This window comes from Hemiscyllium ocellatum, chromosome 6, assembly GCF_020745735.1.
Source record: "Hemiscyllium ocellatum isolate sHemOce1 chromosome 6, sHemOce1.pat.X.cur, whole genome shotgun sequence".
Taxonomy (NCBI): Eukaryota; Metazoa; Chordata; class Chondrichthyes; order Orectolobiformes; family Hemiscylliidae; genus Hemiscyllium; species Hemiscyllium ocellatum.
Window position 1 is genome coordinate 81,070,164 of NC_083406.1, and position 20,380 is coordinate 81,090,543.

Sequence of the window (20,380 nt, forward strand, 5' to 3'; positions counted from 1 at the left end):
CCCCTGCCTGATTCATCATAGTGTTCAAATCTTAAACTCTCCTTCATCAACTCTGATTGGAAGTTCTTCATAGACACTTAATGCAAATGTGGTTGCCATGTAGCTCCCACATGCTACAGCTGCAATGCACCACCTTTCCTTTCATCCTCATTGTGTTAAATTTAACTATTTGTATTTATAAACATTATTTACTTATCTATAGTTGTTATAAATTTAATGTAGTACTTGTATCTCCCTAGAATCAATTCAAACTACAACCCTATTTAGAAAGAAAAACAACTTCAAAATTCATCACTTACCTATCTGCTCACCTAATTAATCCATTTGTGCTTCAGCTCTCATATCCGACTTCTGGTCTCTGGTCCCCCACTTTGCATTTTATGAAAGGTCAGAACACCACACCATAGCAAATCCCTCACTCACCACGTTCCTAAGCTTACCTTCTGTCTTGTACTGCAGTCAGTAATATGCTGCTATGTTTGCAGTCAGTTGCTTAACTTTTAATTGGTGAATCCTCTTCCCCAATTCTCCCTCAACACCTTTCATGAACCCATATCCTTCCTATTACTATTTTCCCTTCCAACTAACCCCTTGTACATTACCCAAACTCTTCCTCCATTGTACTATCAACTCAATATTAAAGCTGCATTCACTCCTTTCTATTTCCACTCTTTCCCAAGGGCAGGTGGCCTTCAAGCAATTTACCATCTCTTTCTAACTTCTCTTCCCTTCTGCTTCTGTGAAGGCTTTTTAGATTTCAAATTACAATATGCACCTTTCTTAAGAGGGATGTAGTTTGAATGCCCACACATCACGCTGTATTTGCCTGTGTGTTTCTGTGAAATAAACGTTTAAAAGTTCATAGAAACCAAAACAAAAACTATAAAAATTTACATAATTACGACATGAAGCTATTCAGTTTGAAAATAAAGTATCTTTATTTTTTTTTATAAGTTATTAAGCAAGATGTTGAAAGTACAGAAGAAAACTATTCCAGTCATATATCTGGCTGGATAACAGTATTACATTCAGGAATGTTACCTATATTACCTATGCACAATATTGTGCAACCCAATTCAGCTTGCACAGTCTCAGGATAAGGTAATTCTTCAATCCAAAGGCTAGGTTCTGGAGAAGCCGAGGCCTTGCTGTCAAAATAAAAAAGCAGTTCAACAACATATATACACAACTCGAGATGTAACTACTAATTTTAAATTAAAATTACTTGAAGATGTGTAATATAGTTTTCCTACATGGTCTGTCTCTTAATTTTCTCATGCGCTCCTCTTGTTTTCTGAAGTCTGTTTTTAACTGTATATCTCTAACCTGAAAATGTGTCTATATTTCATATTTATTATTACAGAGGAGGATTGGAAGCCTCAGTTGGTTCCTGTGCCTATCCCTGTGCCAGTCTATATTCCCGTTCCAATGCACATGTATTGCAATAGCTATCCAGTACCTGTCTCAATGCCTATTCCGGTAAGCTTATTCTTCAGACTTATGATTAACATGTTGGAAGAAAAGCCCTATACAGAGGAACCTCGATTATTCGGCATTTGATGATCCGAATTGCGAATTATCTGGACAAGATTGCAAGGTCCCGATGCTTGTCTAAACTAAGTTATCCAACATTCAATTATCCGAACAAAATACTCCCCGCCCATGTCGTTCGGATAATCGAGGTTCCTCTGTAAAGTTTTTTTTTAAAAAGTAAGCATCAAAAACTTTCATTTGAATAAATGAAATGGATGAATGAAACAGTTTTTCTTTTCTTCCCTGTAGTCACTGTTTTTACACTTTATATGTTAATGGCTTATTTGTCAGAGGTATATTATTTAAATGGAGAAAATTGCAGAAAGCTGCAGCATGAGAGGACGCAGAGGCGGTGTGCTTGTGCATGAAACACAGAAATCTAGCTAATGAATGTTGGCCCTTACTTCAAGAGTATTGGAATATACAAGTAGGGAAGTGTTACTGCAGTTATGCAAGATGTTAATGGAACCACATCTAGAGTACTGTGAGCAGTTTTGGTACCCTTATTTAAAGAAAGATATCAGGTTCCTTTGTTGGAGGCATTTCAGAGAAGTTTCACTAGAATAATCCGTGGTGAGGAGAGATTATCTTTTGAGCAAAGGCTAAACAGTTTGGGACTCTGCCCACTGGAGAGTAGAATGAATGAGACTTGATTTCATTGAAACACATGGATTTTCAAGAGTAAATGCTGAGAGGACATAGTCTCAGAATTAAGAGGTGTCAATTTAAGATTGAGATGGGGAGTAATTTCTGAGGTTTGTAAGTCTTGTAACTCCTTGTAGTTGAGCTGTGGGATCAGAGTCCTTTTGTATATTTACAGGTAAAATAGATTCTTATCAGTAGGGAAATCAAAGATTACAGGAAAGCGCAAAGTGAACATGAGGAATGTCGGATCATGATGCTATTGAATGGTGCAGCAGGTTCGAGAGGCCAGATGGCGTACTCCTGATCCTAAGTCTTACGTTCTCATCATTTAAGATGTGCAACAATTAATGAACTATATTTGGAACAGGTACCTGTTCCAGTGTTTCTGCCTACTACCCTAGGAAATGCTGAGAAAATAGTTGAAACAATTGAGGATCTCAAGAGGAAGGTTCCTTCAAATCCAATTGAAGCTGACATACTTGCTATGGCGGAAATGATAGCTGAAGCAGAGAGGAATCCTGTATCAATGGAATTCTGTGGTAAGATTTAACACTTGCATGAAAGCCAGAAAGAAATAGGAAAGAATGCAATGTTTGTTTACTGTTGCCAAAGCACATCTGGATAGTAGAAATAAAAATACAACTGTAGTTTTAATTGAATGCATTACTGCAGTTTTCCATTCTAACACTAGAATGTCCAAGGAATACCAATGAAATTGAGATGAATACATATATGGTGGAGGGATTAATGATCAGGGGGTGTAGATTTAAGATAAGAGGCAGAAGGTATTGAGAAGATGTGAAGAAAGCCCTTTTCACCCAGAGGATGATGGGAATCTGGAACTCACTGCTTGTAAGGGTGGTAAAGGCAGAAACCCTCATAGCAATTAAGAAGTATTTAGTTATTCACTTGCAATGACATGGCATACACAGCTATGGGCAAAGTGCTGTAAAATGGGAATAGAATAGTTAGCTGATTGTTTTTGACTGGTGTGGACATGATGGGCTAAGGACCTTTCTCTGTGTTATAGATCTGTCACAAATTGATAATACTAATTATTAAGTCACATAATTTAAAAGAATTATTTTCTGATTTTGAGGCATGGCTACTGCCACATTTCTCTTTCCTTTCTCTTCCAGGAATATTGTTCCTTTTGAAAACACAAAGTCACTTTGTTTTTTAAAATCTCTTTTAGTGTTCTACATGTCTTAATATTTAAAACGTTATACCATTGATCTGAAGAAAGTTGATAAGATGTAAAAATGAAGATGAGGACATAGCAGGAATTGGAAAGTTTGCAAAATAGTTTTGAAGTTGGAAAGAGAATCCTGGTGCTTTACAAATAGCAATGAAATATGGAGTATATTAAAGTTTTATTTTGTTCAAATGAAAATCATAATAGTTTAATAATGAAACTAGAGGAAATTTGTAAAAATAAATGTGAAAAAAATGTAAAGAGACAAAGAATGAATTAATTTTTTTCTCAAAAATTAAAGTTCAAAAATGAATTAGAAATGGAGAGTGTTGCAGAGGACAGCAAAAGGCATCTCAAGTTGCAGAGAAGTGTAAAGTGATACTATTTGAAAGAGAGCACAAAGAAAGTCAGTATAAAGGTACAGTTTTAAAGAGAGTACAAGAACAGCGTGATCTAAAATTTCATATGAATAAATAATTGAAGGTGGCACCAGCAGTTGATTAGGTTATCTTTTAAAAACAATACTGATTTTATAAAAAGAGCAGTACAAAGCAAGAAAATTATCATAAACCTATACAAGTCCCTGACTGGAGCTCAGCTGATATATTCTAAACAATCTTGGGCATGAAACTTTAGAAGGAATATATTTGGAATCTGTAGATTAAGAAGTAGTCTTGACAAAAGAACAACAGATCATCAGTATATGGCAGTTGCATTGAGTGGAGTTTTCACATGGGCATTTTTTCATTTCTTTCATAGTAATGTGAAAGACAGATTGTTTGAAATGTCCATAATTATAAGTAGAGCCAATCTTTAAACTTGTGTAGGCAAGCTTAATCAAAAGACATATTTAAAACAATTGGAAGTGCTGCCAGAAGACATATGGAGACAAGTGGTATACATTCATTTCAGGTAAAGTTAGATAAGCATATATGGGAAAAGAATAAAAAGATATGCTGCTAAAATCATCTGAAAAGGGATGGGAGATGGCTTATATAGAGTAAGAATGTATTATGCTGTAAGACTGAATAGCCTATTCCTCTGCTGTATGCTGCCTTGTAAGATATACAACTGTCAGCAGCGAGATCAGTTCTGGTCTATGGTTATCTGCCTCAAAAAAGGTATAAATGATTTTTAGGCTTCTTGTGAGTGAAGGCTCATGTGACTAAATTAATTTTTATTTGACCAAGGTAATCTTCATTACGTTACCCTGATATAGTTCTTCAAAACAATTGAAGTTATAGAGAAGAAAAGATTATGTAAATGTTGAAATTGAACCTGGTAATTTCCAAACCATTTCAACAAATCTACTTACTTTTGAAATACTAGAGCAGAACATGCAGTGACATATTTCAGGTCACTATTATAGTTGAATATGTGCCATCTTTTAAAGGATCCAACTTGTAAGCACTTCCATAGATTTGAAAAATAGTCTTATATATTTGTGATTTTGTAGCGTTGTGAACTAAATAGTTGAGTTGGAGGAGACAGACAACTTTAGAGGTTCGATAATCTCATTATTAATTACTAAGAATGTTTAAGAGTCAGTCGCATACAATGAAAACACTAAAGGAAATATTTGAGAACCACTGAAGTGAATTAGATGTATGCTTTCTAATTTAAATTCCTATGTTTCAATGTTATGTAAATTAATTTGTAAAAACTCAGTTAAGTAAATTTAATTACTTGCAGTGCTTCTCACCCAACCTCATGATTTTCTGCGAGCTTCCCATTCTTCCCAATTCAACCTCAATTTGTAGCATCAAACAAATAATATGGTTATTCATTAACTTGATAGTTGCATCAAATTTATATGAGAAGGGAGAAAGAAAAGCATGAAAGCTGCAACCTGAAATAGAAACAGTACTTCGGATGCAAGATAAAGACCTTTTTTGACATCCTGCTGTACTATGGGGAGGCAAAGCATACTCTGGTCACACAGATCTGGTGCCCTGACTATTGTGCCTTGCAAGTAAACCACTAACTGAGTCCTCTGACCTTTCTCTTGTTCAAAATGCAGAGCTTTGATAGTGATTATAAGAATGACAGCTTTGAAGCCAACAAAAGTCACCTGAAAGCTTGAATCCTTCATAGCAACACGGACAAAAGAAACCAAGAGAGCAAATGAGCTACTGCAACCACATGGAGAGTTCATGTCAGCCTGTAGTGTGCACTGTGGTTTAATATGTTTTGTTCTTAGAATTAAACCGCATTTGTACTATTTCACAAGGAGAGCAGCTTTGGTTTTGATGCCATCAATGTATACAGCATCAAACCAAACAAAATTAAATCCTTTTAGCAAATAAACTTCATCAAGACTCTTATTCAAGCCACAGTTAACAAAATATATGTAAGATGTACACTACTGATCTGAACATGAACCTGTGATACCTGCTAAAGGAAGGATACTTCTAAATTAGTGAGGATTCAGGAAAGATTTACCAGGTTGTTGCAAGGCCTGGAGGGTTTGAGTTATAAGGAGAGGCTGGATATCTGGGACTTCTTTCACTGGAGCGTAGAAGGTTGAGGGGTGACCTTATAGAGGTTTATAAAATCAGGAGAGGCATAAGTAAGATGAATAGCAAATGTCTTTTCCTTCAGGTGCAGGAGTTCAAAACTTGGGCGCATATTTTTAAGATAAGAGGAAAAAGATTTAAAAGGGGTCTGAAGGGCAATATTTTCACACAGAGACTGGTTCTTATGTGGAATAAACTGCCTGAGAAAGTGGTATATGCAGGTACAGCTATAACATTTTAAAAACATTTGGATAGGTATATGAATAAGAAAGATTTAGAGGGATATAGGCCAAATGCAAGGAAGTGGGACTAGTTTAGTTTGAGAAATTTGGTTGGGATGGATGAGTTGGACCAAAGTGTCTGTTTCCGTGCTGTCCTGTACAGACCACCACTCCTGGTTTTGATCTTGGCCATGATCCATCCTTCAAAATGGCCCTTATTGTCATTCCTGGTCAAATCTGCATTTGAAGAGTTGCCTGGGGCCACTGCTAGTCCACATTTTCATGTTAGCAAACTGTCTGATGGACTTAATTAACATTTGAATTAAGAGTTACATTCTAGCATCTTATTTAGGAGTTAATTATTGGAAACCTGGGAACAAATTTGCCACTTAAACTTACTTTCAGTGTACATCCTACAAGGAAAGTAAGAACATGAACATTATAACGTATCCTATGCTGGCATGATTCTTCTTCTTGTACATTGTTTTCCTTATTTTGATGATTTGAACTGCCTTCTTTGTTGATAATTTTAACCTGAATTTGGATTCCCCACATCAATATATCTACCAGTTTATTATAAATGTATTTATCAAGAAAACATTTATTCATTTTCAGGGAATCTTGAGTGTCTATCATAGCACCTGAAAAATACTTCGAAAGTACATAGCTATATAATTCAGCCTTAATAAATTGCAGCATTATTGATGAGCTAATGCAAAAATATGTTTCTAGGTATTGACAACGATGAGAATGGTGAAAGTTTCTTGGATGTTTTTGGGACCATTAAAGATGATTTGGAAGAACAGGCCAATGTGCCTGGTAATCAGGATGAACTTTCGCTGGACTTGGAGCTTGATTTTCCCAGAAGTAAGTTCCTCAACTAAAATTCCACTGATTACAATATTTATTTCCAAATATGTCTTCATTTATATTTTTAATAATAATTTCTCCTCTAATATGTGTTGCAATCAATAGATTAGATGATAACATTCTAAATAGTGTGTAGCGGAGAAGGAATACAGAGTTTGCAGTTACACTGGTTTTTCAAGGCAGTTGATCATGTCTATAGGGACCATAAAAGGACAATTCAGGGCCTTTATTGAACATTGTGAATTTTGATTTAAATTGCAAAAGTAGGGAGATACTGTTGAAATAGTACAAGACCTGCACATTAAGTTGCAACATTAGAAATCTATATGATTTTGGCCACTCAGTTAATTAGAAGCACATACTGTAGGTGTGATGGCATAGAGCCATTGGGGTCTGACTTTATACTCAAGAAGACTGACTTGAGAAGATGAAGAATTGATGAACATGTTAATTAAAAATACTGCATGTGGAACCCAATATGGAATCTTTCAAAATATTTAAATGGTTATGTGAAATGAGTGAGCAGAGAGTAAAGTTTCCATGACAAATATTGTATGTACTTCACCAAATGGTCTGTTTCTCTGTATTCTTTGTTGTGGCAAGTAATATTTGGGAAATCTGTTCGAGTAGCCAATTAACTTGCCTTTGTGAAGTCCCAATTGCGGTCTGACTGAAGCTGACAGTGTTTGGAGTTATGAGAAATTACATACTATTCTCTCTTTTCAATCAAAAGTGATTCATTACCTGCATGGTAATTTAATAGATTCCTAGATATTAAAATATGGCAATACAAAAATATAATCATGAAGATTTGATTTTGGTCCCTTCTTTGCAGAGGAAGCTGGAATTAATTCTTACGAGATATAAATTAATACACAGCTGACACAATTGTCTAAACACTATTAATGAATTAAGCCAAGTTATTAGATCATGTCTTGAGTTAAATAATTGAGCCAAACTAGAAAAATTGAATGTTATCGTATCTTGGATTGACACATGTAGAGTTCTTCTTGAAACTGGCTGTGAGGATATCTGCTTACTACAGTTCACACTATTTTTAACCAAACGTTATCTTATTTGTAGTTGCACTACGCCAAAATGATTTCTGCCCTGAGTGGTCAGACATGTTAAACATAACACCTCTGATATTTGCATTACTAGTATTTATCATTGCATCTTGCCAAACAACAAATAACACATTTATGAATACTGTCTGTTTCTTACTGGCAAGCCAATCTTCTGTCCAGAAAACTAAGTCTCTTCAGCATTCTGTGTTTGTTCAGATTTCCAGTATCAGCACTATTTTTGCCTTTATTTTGTCCATGGCCATACATTACCCACTATACCATTAATTTTAATTTTCTGCTCACCCTTTAATATGACACCTTACCAAATGCCTATGGAATCTATACACTACACACCCACTTGTTCCCTTTCTCCACCATATATATCACTTCCTCAAAGAACTCGAGTAAATTAGTTAAAGCCACGTTATCTGCGCCTGATTTCCTTGAACTTGTCTAGGCGCTTTGCTTTTAACATCTTTAATAGTAGGTTGCAATCCTATTTATTATGTTAACTGGCCTATTTCCTGCTTTCTATCCATCTCCCTTTATTCAAAATAGAGGCACATTTCCTATTTTCCAATGAGATAAAATCTTTCCTAAATCCAGGCATTTTGGAAAATTAAAACCAACTTATTAACTATTAAACAAGCCATTTCTTTTAAGACTCGAGGGTGATACACTAATCCCACAAGTGACTGCTTGCTTTTTATCGTTTCAAACCAATTCTATCTCTATCCAAACCAATTTTACAATTTCATTGTGCTAATAGCATCATCAATTAACAGAACCATTCTCCCACATTTTCTTGGCTTCCTGTCATTCCTAAATGTCATGTTTGATGTCATATGTCATGACACAGCTTTGTCATCCTGCAGCTATGCCTTTGCACACAGTGGTTGATCCAGAAACTATTGAATCTTTATTTGAAGCATTAGTACAACCTTAGGCATGTCATCTTTTTCCTATTGTTGCATTTCAGTGCTAATACTCTTTAATAGATAAATAAGGTTTTACTTTTGAACAAGATCTCATATGCACTGGAATTGGAGATACCTAGCTGTCCAAAACAGTATTCAATGGACCAGAGTTCTTAAATGCTATCTAGCCAAAATGCTTTCTACCATAGGCTTGGTGATATTTGTTTGGGGGGGGGGGGGGGGGGGGGTTTAAGATCATCGATCATGTTCATTCAAAAAGAATTGGTGTGTTAACAGCTGCTGAAGAGTTGGATACCGAGAGTGAGTATCTGTTACCACCAGTATTTGGAGAAGAATATGAGGAACAGACCAGACCTCAGTGTAGAAGAAAGGTATGGGGCCATTTCGTTCAACCTAGCCATGGTTTTTCATATTTTGTACTTAATAATGAAAATTGAACTTTACAGTCTTCTATTTTAAACAACTTGTTTAAAAGCACAATTTTAGCTATATTTAACAAACTTCGATATCTAATTCAGGAAAACTGTACCCCAGTTATCTTCATATATTGATACCAATATATCCAGTTTTCTTTGTCTCCACGTTGCCTTTGCCTCATTATTTTATCGTACATTTCATATTCTGCAGACATTAAGAAGACAAAATTATCTTGTTACTTTTGTATTAATAAACAAACTACAGATCCATTTGGTGTCATTTATATTTTGTAAAATGCCATTTTACTGATTAAACCAAACTTGCATGTATTAGACTGGTATTTTGTGTTTGGTGCATCTTGCTTTTAAAATGTGACTAATAAGTTCTGCTTTCATAGGGTGCAAAGCAAAAAGCACTTTCTGATGGTCATTCACAAGATGATAGCATTGTCACTCCTGAGATTGGTTTTACCTTAAGTTACATTTATGGTATAACTGCGTGGAAACATTGGATTGCAACAAAGAAAGCAAAGAGTGAGAATACTGTTGAGATGGATGGATTAAACTCTGCTTGTAAGTTTCTTTGATGATACTTTACATTTCCATGATGTTTAGTCACCGATTCATTGAGTGGAATTTTGTGCTCCCATAGTGGGAGTGAGGTAGAAGGCAGGAATGGCTTTTAATTAGTTGGGAGGGTGACATATTCAATTCTGGGCTCCTCCTGTAACCACCAGAAATAATTTCCATTCTATAGTACCTTCTCATCTTGCCACCAATTGTGGCTTTCATGTAGTCAATTATGATGGATACTGAAGGAATTTTCTCGCCAGACCTAGGAAATAACTATGTTATTGGGTGAGCCTCCAACATCTAGCATTCGAAGAAGCAAAATAACCTATAACCTGTTTGTCATCTAGATGAGAGAGCATCAGCTGATCAAAGCACTCATTGCCTGATCAAGGATGTGGATATCAGACATGGGAAGAGGCAGCTGTGAGTTTATTGGTCCTGATTATAGATGCTTTTATCATCTACTCTGGGAGACCCATACTTTAATGTTTTTCTGACCTCCATTTCCGTTCTACTTCTGCGTTTTCAGCGTGGCCAAAGCCAAGAGGACAATGTCTCAACATATGGAAAGTTTCATCAATGAAGATTATAAGACATAGAGTCTTAGAGATGTACTACAGCACGGAAATATCTCCTTTCGTCCTACTCGTTCATGCCGACCAGATATCCCAACCCAATCTAGTCCCACCTGCCAGCACCCAGCCCATATCCCTTCAAACCCTTCCCATTTATATACCCATCCAAATGTTTTTTTAAATGTTGCAATTGAACTAGCCTCCACCACTTCTTCTGGCAGCTCATTCCATGCATGTACTACCCTTTGCGTGAAAAGGTTGCCTCTTATGTCTATTTTATACTTTACCCTCTCACCTGCCATTGTGTCTGCTCCATCACCCAGTGAAATCATGGCTGATCTGATCATCCTCAACTCTACTTTCCTGCCCCCTTTTTCTTTAATCCTTTTTCCTCTCACTGATTAAAATCCTGTTCTATCTTAGACTTGAATATATTTAACAATCGAGCCTCGACAGCTCTCTGCAGTAAAGACCTCCACAGGTTTGCTATCTTCTGAGGGAAGAACTCCTCCACATCTCTGTCTTAAAAGAGTAGCCCTATATTTTGAGATTATACCCTCTTGTCCTCAACCCTCCAACAAGTGGAAGGAACCTTTCTGCATCTACCCTCAAATCCCCTAAGAATCTCATATATTTTTCATATGAGAGCAGATTTAGGAGTCTGTCGCTTGTTCGACTGGGACAAAGTGCTGAGCTACAAGTTTTTTGGTGAGACCATTCAGACTTTGGCAGTGAAAGATCAAGGCTTTGCAGGAATTGGCAGAACCAGAGGGGCAATCTGAGAGCAGGGGAGCCTGGACCTAATTTGATTTCATTGTGAAAGACTTGAAAATACTGTCTACAGAGGACATAAGTGAAGATGTGTCAAGACTAGAAAGTCCCAAAGTTAGAAAGGCAGATTTTGATTTATGTTACTTGTTGATTTGATAAGGTAAAGAGTGAGATGTTTAAACTTGTGCACTGGACCGAAACCTGTGAAGGTTGATCACTTCTATTCTCCAGTTAAAGAAACTGCAGATTGTAAATATTTTCTTTATTCAATCAGATATTTATAATACAAGATGATTAGATTCTTGTCCATTGCAAAACAAAAAGAAAAACTCAAAATGTAAGAATCTTTTGCAATATGCTAATATTGTATTGTTTGAGAATTGGATAGGTATTGTGAAGTGCTGTTCATTAATCAAAGTACTTTTAGAAAATAGACACAATGCAATTTTTAGATCAATTAGTATTCTAAAATGTATTCTTAACTACATGCTCCTGCTGCAAGTTCAACTGGTGTACTTTTTATTTATGAAATCGGTTCTTCATTGAAACAAGTCTAAATGAGAGTCCTTGCAAAATAGGATAAAATTGATATGTTTTGATACAATACTGCTAGCTACCCAGAGAACAATAGAGACAAGTTTCAGCTAATTAAATTTAATTGATGTCAACATTTTGGGTCCAGTGACTTTTCTTCAAAATTGAAGAACCCCAGTTCTGAAGAAGAGTCACTGCACCTCGAAGGTTGACCCTGATTTCTCTCCACAGATGTCGCCAGACCTACTGAGTTTTTCCAGCAGTTTCTGTCTTTGTTTCAGATTTCCAGCATCCATAGTTCTTTGTTTTTAGTAAATTGAATTGATACCTGTTTCAATCACTGCCGCCATGTCATCAAGACCTTGTGGCTCTGTGTTGCTGTAAGACTAAGAGAAAGGCCAGACCGCTAAGTGAGTGAATTGAGCAGGATAGGTGAGAAAAGGAGCCACTAAGCAAGTGAAGAGGTTTGGGGGGATTGGAAAGGGAGCAAGTGTGTACGATAGAGGGACATGTACTATTAATAAGAATGCATATATTTCTGTGGGGAGTCCCTTGTAGAGAGGGACTTCACTCAGTTCTCTGACACGAAAGAAATGGGAAGCTTGACCAAAGCCTGTATGAATGTATATTAAAAAATGTGGATTTTCTTGTATTTATATTCATATCAATAATAGTTTACTGTTATAATTATATATTGTAATAAGACAGTTTTTATTGGCATCTGAAATTGAGTTAATTTTCATGAACAAATTCAGCATTTGTTGCCCAACCTTAATTGACCTTGGAAGGTGGTGTTTAAAATAGGATCACATTGAAAAAAGGATTGCAAAGCACGATCATCTTTACTTAATACGGCCTTAATCCTGTGTTATATGCTCTAACTGCATTGAATGCTGAAATAATAAGGTCCCTTTGATGATTTGATAGAAGTGCATTTATCCACATTCTTGAAGTAATGGATGGTTAACAAAGGAACAATTAATGTTTCTATCAATTTGAACTCTTTATAATTCTATCTATTTGAAGAAGCATTTATATTCACTACAGAGCATAAAAATATACCTAATAAATATACAATTCATTGGTACAAACAAATTTCAAATCTTTTGTCCACTGTCACCAATAATAGGCAAACCAATGATGATACCATTAAAATCATTGAATTGAACAAATTCAGAGGTCATGGGGTGTTGTAGAGCATGGTAGATTAATAGAAATGGGAAGAGTGAGACGATGGAGAGAACTGAAATTTTCAGGAAGCACAGGGAGTGATGAATGAATGAAATTACAGGTGCATTTAGATTAAGCAGCAGAATTTTGAATGAGTTGAAGTTGATATAAGATGAAAAATGAAAAGCTAGCCAGAGATCATTGAAATAGATAACAGTGTTAAACTGAAATGTATTTTTTCCCCACTTCTTCCAGTGTTGGAAAAATCTGCACACATTAAAGGGGAACTGTTGTCATGTACTGCAGCAGAACTTGACTGTGGATTGGCTACATTTATAAAGGAAGTTCGAAGACCAAATGGTGAACATTATGCACCTGATAGCCTCTATTATCTATGCCTAGGAATTCAACAGGTTGGTTAAATAACTAAATTTGCTTATTGATAAACCTTACCACATTGTGTTTGCTTTATTACTGAGTGTGCTGTATTTGGTGTTCATTATTTATAAATGTTTTAAATCTAAAGATAACTTATTTTCTAAATGTAGCATTTCAGTCAGATATATCTTACGTTGTGACAAGAATCCAGGCAAGATTTCCTAATTTATTACAGTTCCAGATGGGTATCCCAAATTATTAAGCTCCTAGGTGAGGTGGGATGGACTGTTCTAGTCACCTACCATCTCAGTTGGTCACAACAAGGTTAACTTGATGGATTATAGTAGATATATGAAGACAAATTGACAAGCGAGCATTTATATACTGTGACAACTGATCCCCGATGGGCATTGCTAACAAGAGGAACGACATTTCTGCAACCCTATACCTTGCTGCTAATTCCCCATTAGTTTGCCAAATCTTCACTTTCTAAGTAAGTGTCCATCTTTCTTTTGTCATATTCTTGAAGACTATTTGTTGCAATTCTTGATTTTTAGTATAGGTATTTTGAAACAGCTCAATTCTGATGCTAACACTATGTATCCTTGATCTGGGTTCTCCCATAATCATGGGAAATTATTCATTAACTTTTCATTCCATTTTTTCTTAAGTATGTCAATCAGCTCAGCTCTTAACCTCCAAAATATAACTCATTTCTATGGCTGGGTTCCTTCATTTACTAAAGTGAATCACCAATCTGCTTCCTCCAACACCAAGGTGAACCACTCAAAACTTAATACAGTACTCTTAGTGATTTCTGTCCAGCATACTTTATAACTGCAATTTTACTACCTTACTTATTTTTTCATTTCTTTTGTGTAGGTGAGTTAATTCTAGTCTCTTTCTTTGCATTTTGTCTGTTATTTATGTCCTAGCCATCTCCTTGTTTATATAACACATCCTGTGCCCTTGCTTCAACATGTGATTTTCCATTATGACCTTTAATTTTGTTCTTGGGAAGTAGGTGTTACTGGTTAGACCAGCCTTTAATGCCCATCTATAATTGCTTGTGAGAAGATGATGGTAAACTTCCTTTTTCAACTGCTGTAGTACCGTTAGGATGAGAGTTCCAAGATTTTTTCAAGCAGGTGTACTCTACTCAATGGGAAGCTAGGGGAAGTGATTGCTGGGCTCCTTGCTGAGTTACTTATAGCATCGATAGCCACAGGTGAGGTGCCGGAAGACTGGAGGTTGGTTAATGTGATGCAATTGAACTAGCCTCCACCACTTCCTCTGGCAGACCATTCCATGCATGTACTACCCTTTGTGTGAAAAGGTTGCCTCTTATGTCTATTTTATACCTTTACCCTCCCACCCGCCATTGTGTCTGCTCCATCACCCAGTGAAATCATGGCTAATCTGATCATCCTCAACTCTACTTTCCTGCCCCCTTTCTCTTTAACCCTTTTTCCTCTCACTGATTAAAATCCTGTTCTATCTTAGACTTGAATAAGAAAGGTGGTAAGGAAAAGCCAGTGAACTACAGACCAGTGAGCCTGACATCTATGATTGGCAAGTTGCTGGAGGGAATCCTGAGGGACAGGATTGACATGCATTTGGAAAGGCAGGGACTGATTAGGGATGCTTAACATGGCTTTGTAGGTGGAAAATCGTGTCTCACTAACTTGATTCAGTTTTTGAAGAAATAACAAACAGGAATGATAAGGACAGAGCAGTGATATGATCTATATCGACTTCAGTAAGGCATTCAACAAGGTTCCTCATGGTAAACTGGTTAGCAATATTAGATCATATGCAATACAGGGAGAACTAACCATCTGGATACAGAACTGGCTTGAAGGTAGAAGACAGAGATTGGTGCTGGGGTGTTGCTTTTCAGATTGGAGACTGGTGACTAGTGGTGTGCCACAAGGTTCGGTGCTGGGTCCACTGCTTTTCATCATTTATATAAATGATTTGGATGTGAACATAGGAAGTATGATTAGTAAGTTTACAGATGATCCCAAAATTGGAAGGGCAGTGGACCAACGAAGAGAGCTACCTCAGAGTACAACGGGACCTTGATCAGATGGGCCAAGGAGTGGGAGATGGAGTTTAAAGTAGATAAATGTGAGGTGCTGCTTTTTGGAAAGGCAAATCAGAACAGGACTTATACTTAATGGGAAATCCTGGGGTGTGTTGCTAAACAAAGGGACCTTGGAGTGCAGGTTCATAGTTCCTTGAAAATGAAGTCACAGGTAGATAGGGTAGTGAAGAAGTCATTTGGTATTCTTGCCTTTATTGGTCAGGGCATTGAGTATAGAAGTTGGGAGGTACAGGACATTGATTAGACCACTTTTGGAATATTGTGTACAGTCCTGGTCTCCTGCTATAGGAAGAATGCTGTGAAACTTAAAAAAGTTCAGAAAAGAATTACAAGAATGTAGCCAGGTTTGGAGGGTTTGAGGCTAAATAGGCTGGGGCTATTTTCCATGGAGCTTTGGAGGCTAAGAGGTGATCTTATAGAGGTTTATAAAATCATGAGGGGCATGCATAGGATAAATAGACACGGTCTTCTCCCCTCGGTGGGATCTAAGAGGCAATGTTTTCATGCAGAGGGCGGTGCATGTATAGAATGAGCTGCCAGAGCAAGTGGTGGAGGTTGGTACAATTACAACATTTAAAAGTCATCTGAATAGATATATAAGTCATTCTGCTTTTACAGGTATTTTGTTAACGCAAATTTGCCATGATGCAATTGACGAATTGGGACACTGTTTATAAAGCGCAAACTTTTAAAGTGTATAATGGTTATAAAACAATTCCAGCCACATTAGTTTTTAATGGTGCTGCTATTATATGATATTCTTATTACATGGTATTGCATGAGAATGGAAATACCACATTAAAACAGAACTGACTGTATGAATAGGAAGGGTTTAGAGAGATGTGGTCCAAATGCTGGCAAATGGGACTAGATTTATCTAGGATATCTGGTTGGCATGGACAAGTTGGACCAAAGGATCTGTTTCCATGCTGTACATCTCTATGACTTTATGACTCTATAACTGTAAAGGAATGGCAATACCTTTCCAAGCCAGAATAGAATATAGCATAGAGGAGAGCTAACATATCGTGATGCTACCATGTATCTGCTGTCCTTATATTTACTGGTGGTCGAGGTCACAGGTTTGGAAAGTGTAATGGAAGGAGCCTAAAGGATTTAATTTAGTGCATCTTATAGAGGGTGTGCAAGCTGCTGACCCTGTGTGTTTGTGCTGGTGGATGGAGTGCCAATCAAGCAGACTCCTTTGTTCTAAATGATGTCAGGTTTCTTGTGTGTTGTTGGAGCTGCACTCATTCAAGCAAGTGGATAATGTTAACAAATCACTTCTGATTTGTGCCTTCTAGATGCAGAACAGGCATTGGGAGACAAATGGTCAATTACTCACTGTTCAACACTTAGCTTCTGATCTGCTCTTGTAGCCACAGCTTTTGTACAACTGGTCCAGTTCAGTTTTCTGGTCAATGATAATGGTGGGGAATTCACCAATGATAATGCCAATAACCATCCATTTGCTGCTCAAACATAGTGCTGTTTGTGGGCTTCCTTCACCCTCTCTTTCAGCTGCACTAAACTATTAATGGCGCATAGCTTCTGTTTCCTCTCCCAAAGCTTTTCCTAAGCCCTAACCACAACACTTAGCTCGCCTACTGGCTTCCAAAAGTTCTCCAGAGTTCAGACTGCTCAGAGTCTGATACTGAAGTGCCTTTTCAAGACAGAGCCTCTTCTGCATGATCCTAAGTACCTGATTGATTAGCAGTGCAAAGATAGCAACCTTCCCCTCTGACAGCCTCCATCTAACTAACTAAAGCCAACTTCTTGTTCTGTGCAACATATTGAAAACCTCACACCAAGCCCAAACTTTATTCCTAGGCAGGATTAAACCACTGGAACATCCTGTTCCCAGAATGATACAATAATCAGAATGCTGACTCAGACAATACAATTGTATATAAAAATGTGTTTAATCACAAATGTATTTCTGCATATTAAAGGAATTTACCTGGTTAAGTAACTAGCTTCTCAGATAATATCTATTTTTAACAAGAGTTGACAATTTTTTAACAATTGAAAAGTGCATTTCTAGTTTGTAATTGAACTTTTACTGTTTAGATTAGATTAGATTGCTTACAGTGTGGAAACAGGCCCTTCGGCCCAACAAATCCACACCGACCCGCTGAAGCGTAACCCACCCAGACCCATTTACCCTTGCCCCAAAGACTACGGGCAATTTAGCATGCACATTTTTGGACTGTGGCAGGAAACTGGAGCTCCCGGAGGAAACCATCGCAGACATGTGGAGAATGTGCAAACTCCACATAGTCAGTCGCCTGAGGCAGGAATTGAACCCGGGTCTCTGGCGCTGTGAGGCAGCAGTGCTAACCACTGTGCCACCGTGCCACCCACATGCTTTTGCGACAAATATTTTCATCGTTAGCTGGCTATGTACAAAAGTAGCTCTAGCCTGAAACATGCTGTCATACAAAACTTTAATGCAGATACTTCAAGAAATGTAGAAGAGGTTGTTGTTTTGCTTTCTAGCAACAAACCAGTTTTACTGAGATATCTGTGAAGTAGAATGTTTAAGGAGCCAAACACACAATTTCTTGGAATCATTTCCAGGGAAGCTGTTGTCATTTACAAGAGCCTTTCCCAAGATTTATTCTTGGTATAAGTTCAGAAGAGCTCTTAGCCTTCTTTAGAAACTGATCAACAAGCTCCAGAGAGCAACCTGAAAATGGACAGCCTTCTGATTGTATTCCGGATTAGCGGTGCTGGAAGAGCACAGCGGTTCAGGCAGCATCCAAGAAGCAGCGAAATCGACGTTTCGGGCAAAAGCCCTTCATCAGGAATTAGCCTTCTGATTTTACCTTTGCCAGATCACCAGAAACACTTCTGCTCTTGATTTTGATTTATTTCAAGAATCCATTTGATTGTGTGCTAATCTCTAGTAAATATTGAATGTCAGTTTATTTTTCATGTTACTTGAAACATGACAGAACTATGTTTCTATTCTCCTATTGTTTTGACACCACAATTCTATATAGCTCATTTGACGTGTTTGAAAGATGGCACTGTGAATTATAATTCTATCTTTGACATTCTGGTTGATTGGTCACAGGATTATTGCAGGTTTATTTTTTTCCTTCTACAGTATCTATTTGAAAATAATAGAAATGATGACATATTTAGTGACTCCTGCTATCACACATTTAATGAAGAATTTAACATGATCTTGAGGAGTTGGCGACCAAGTGTTTTACCAAACGGTAAGAAACTAAATCATAGTTCAATACTCTCTAATTATGCTTTTCCTAAATAAATTGTCAGACCTTTTGATGTAACGTAAAAAAATTTAGCTGTGTAGGTGTATGGATGGATTTAGAAAAATCTCTATGTTTTGAAAGTGGATACAATGTAGATATTATTTAATTTAAACATTGGATCACATTCCTACTTTTATTGGCATGTAACTGAACATACGTTACATAGATGAATTTTGCTAAGGACATTCTAGTCTGCAAATTTCTATGACAAAGAGGAATTATGTCCTTTTTATGAAACTTTGTGCAATTACTTGTGGAAAAATAACTAATACCCACTCTTTTTGATTTTCTGTTCCTCAAAATAAGAAAGCATGGAACCAATTTTAAAAAGGTTCTGAAAACAGCTGCAAAATGCATTACTTAAATGTCCACTTTCAAGTGGGTTTACATGTAGGTCCTGATGTTCAATAGAACTCCCACACTATAATAGGTATTTAGCAAAGCAAGACTTTCCTTGCTTTATTTACCCAATCTGACCTTCAGTCATATTGTATATGATTGTAATAGCTTCCATGCATTGAGTGAAAAATGGGCTGTCCTAGCTCTCACCCTGCACCTTTCTCTAAACAGCAGAGGTACAGAAGGCTATTCAGCCCATTTAACTAGTTCACCAATCACTGAGATAATGGTTGATCTGCAACCAAGTTCTGTTAACCCAACATGGTTCCATATACCTTAATATTTTTGGCGAACAAAAATTCTATCACTCTTTTTCAATTTGCATTTAAATGGAACAAGTATTGACCACCTTATTGTGGTTAAATTTGCGTAATCCTTCATTGCAATGTAAGCCTTGGATCCTTGATACTATTAGGCTGAATTTGCACTGTACTTTTTCCAAAGCCAATTTATTCTTTCTGAATAGTGATGTCCAGAACAGTGTACAATGTTAGTTTCTCCCTTATCTCTCTCCCTGTTCCCTACTGACAATCCAACTTCACAATTACTATGCCATCTAACATTGTAAGTGATTCTCTTTCCTCAGGTACTGTTCCTTCTTCCTTTCAAACTCATTGTCATTACAATCTCAAATACAAGCCTTCTGTCCTTTCTATGGTCACAAACTATTACTCCCATCATTCCTTTCCTTAGGTGTATTTTAATTGCCTGAATGTATGACACCAAAATTGGAGGTGTAGTGGACAGCGAAGAAGGTTACCTCAGATTACAAGATCTGGACCAGATGGGCCAATGGGCTGAGAAGTGGCAGATGGAGTTTAATTCAGATAACTGCGAGGTGCTGCATTTTGGGAAAGCAAATCTTAGCAGGACTTGTACACTTAATGGTAAGGTCCTAGGGAGTGTTGGAGTGCAGCTTCATAGCTCCTTGAAAGTGGAGTCGCAGGGAGACAGGATAGTGAAGAAGGCATTTGGTATGCTTTCCTTTATTGGTCAGAGTGTTGAGTACAGGAGTTGGGGCATCATGTTGCGGCTGTACAGGACATTGGTTAGACCACTGTTGGAATATTGCGTGCAATTCTGGTCTCCTTCCTATCGGAAAAATGTTGTGAAACTTGAAAGTGTTCGGAAAGGTTTTACAAGGATGTTGCCAGTGTTGGTCGATTTGAGCTATGGGGAGAGGCTGAA

At 37.1% G+C, this 20,380-nt stretch overlaps 1 protein-coding gene across 2 annotated transcripts in view; it reads left to right on the forward strand.

Moving 5' to 3' along the window:
- The window catches only part of zmym2 (zinc finger, MYM-type 2), a 141,485-nt gene that overhangs the window by 108,963 nt on the left and 12,142 nt on the right, over window positions 1-20,380 (forward strand). For both annotated transcript variants that reach the window (XM_060826073.1, XM_060826074.1), the window contains exons 16-22: window positions 1,364-1,479; window positions 2,546-2,717; window positions 6,843-6,977; window positions 9,262-9,356; window positions 9,800-9,974; window positions 13,280-13,437; window positions 18,622-18,736. In XM_060826073.1, the coding sequence (XP_060682056.1) occupies window positions 1,364-1,479; window positions 2,546-2,717; window positions 6,843-6,977; window positions 9,262-9,356; window positions 9,800-9,974; window positions 13,280-13,437; window positions 18,622-18,736 (966 nt within the window). The remainder of the gene's footprint in view (window positions 1-1,363; window positions 1,480-2,545; window positions 2,718-6,842; window positions 6,978-9,261; window positions 9,357-9,799; window positions 9,975-13,279; window positions 13,438-18,621; window positions 18,737-20,380) is intronic.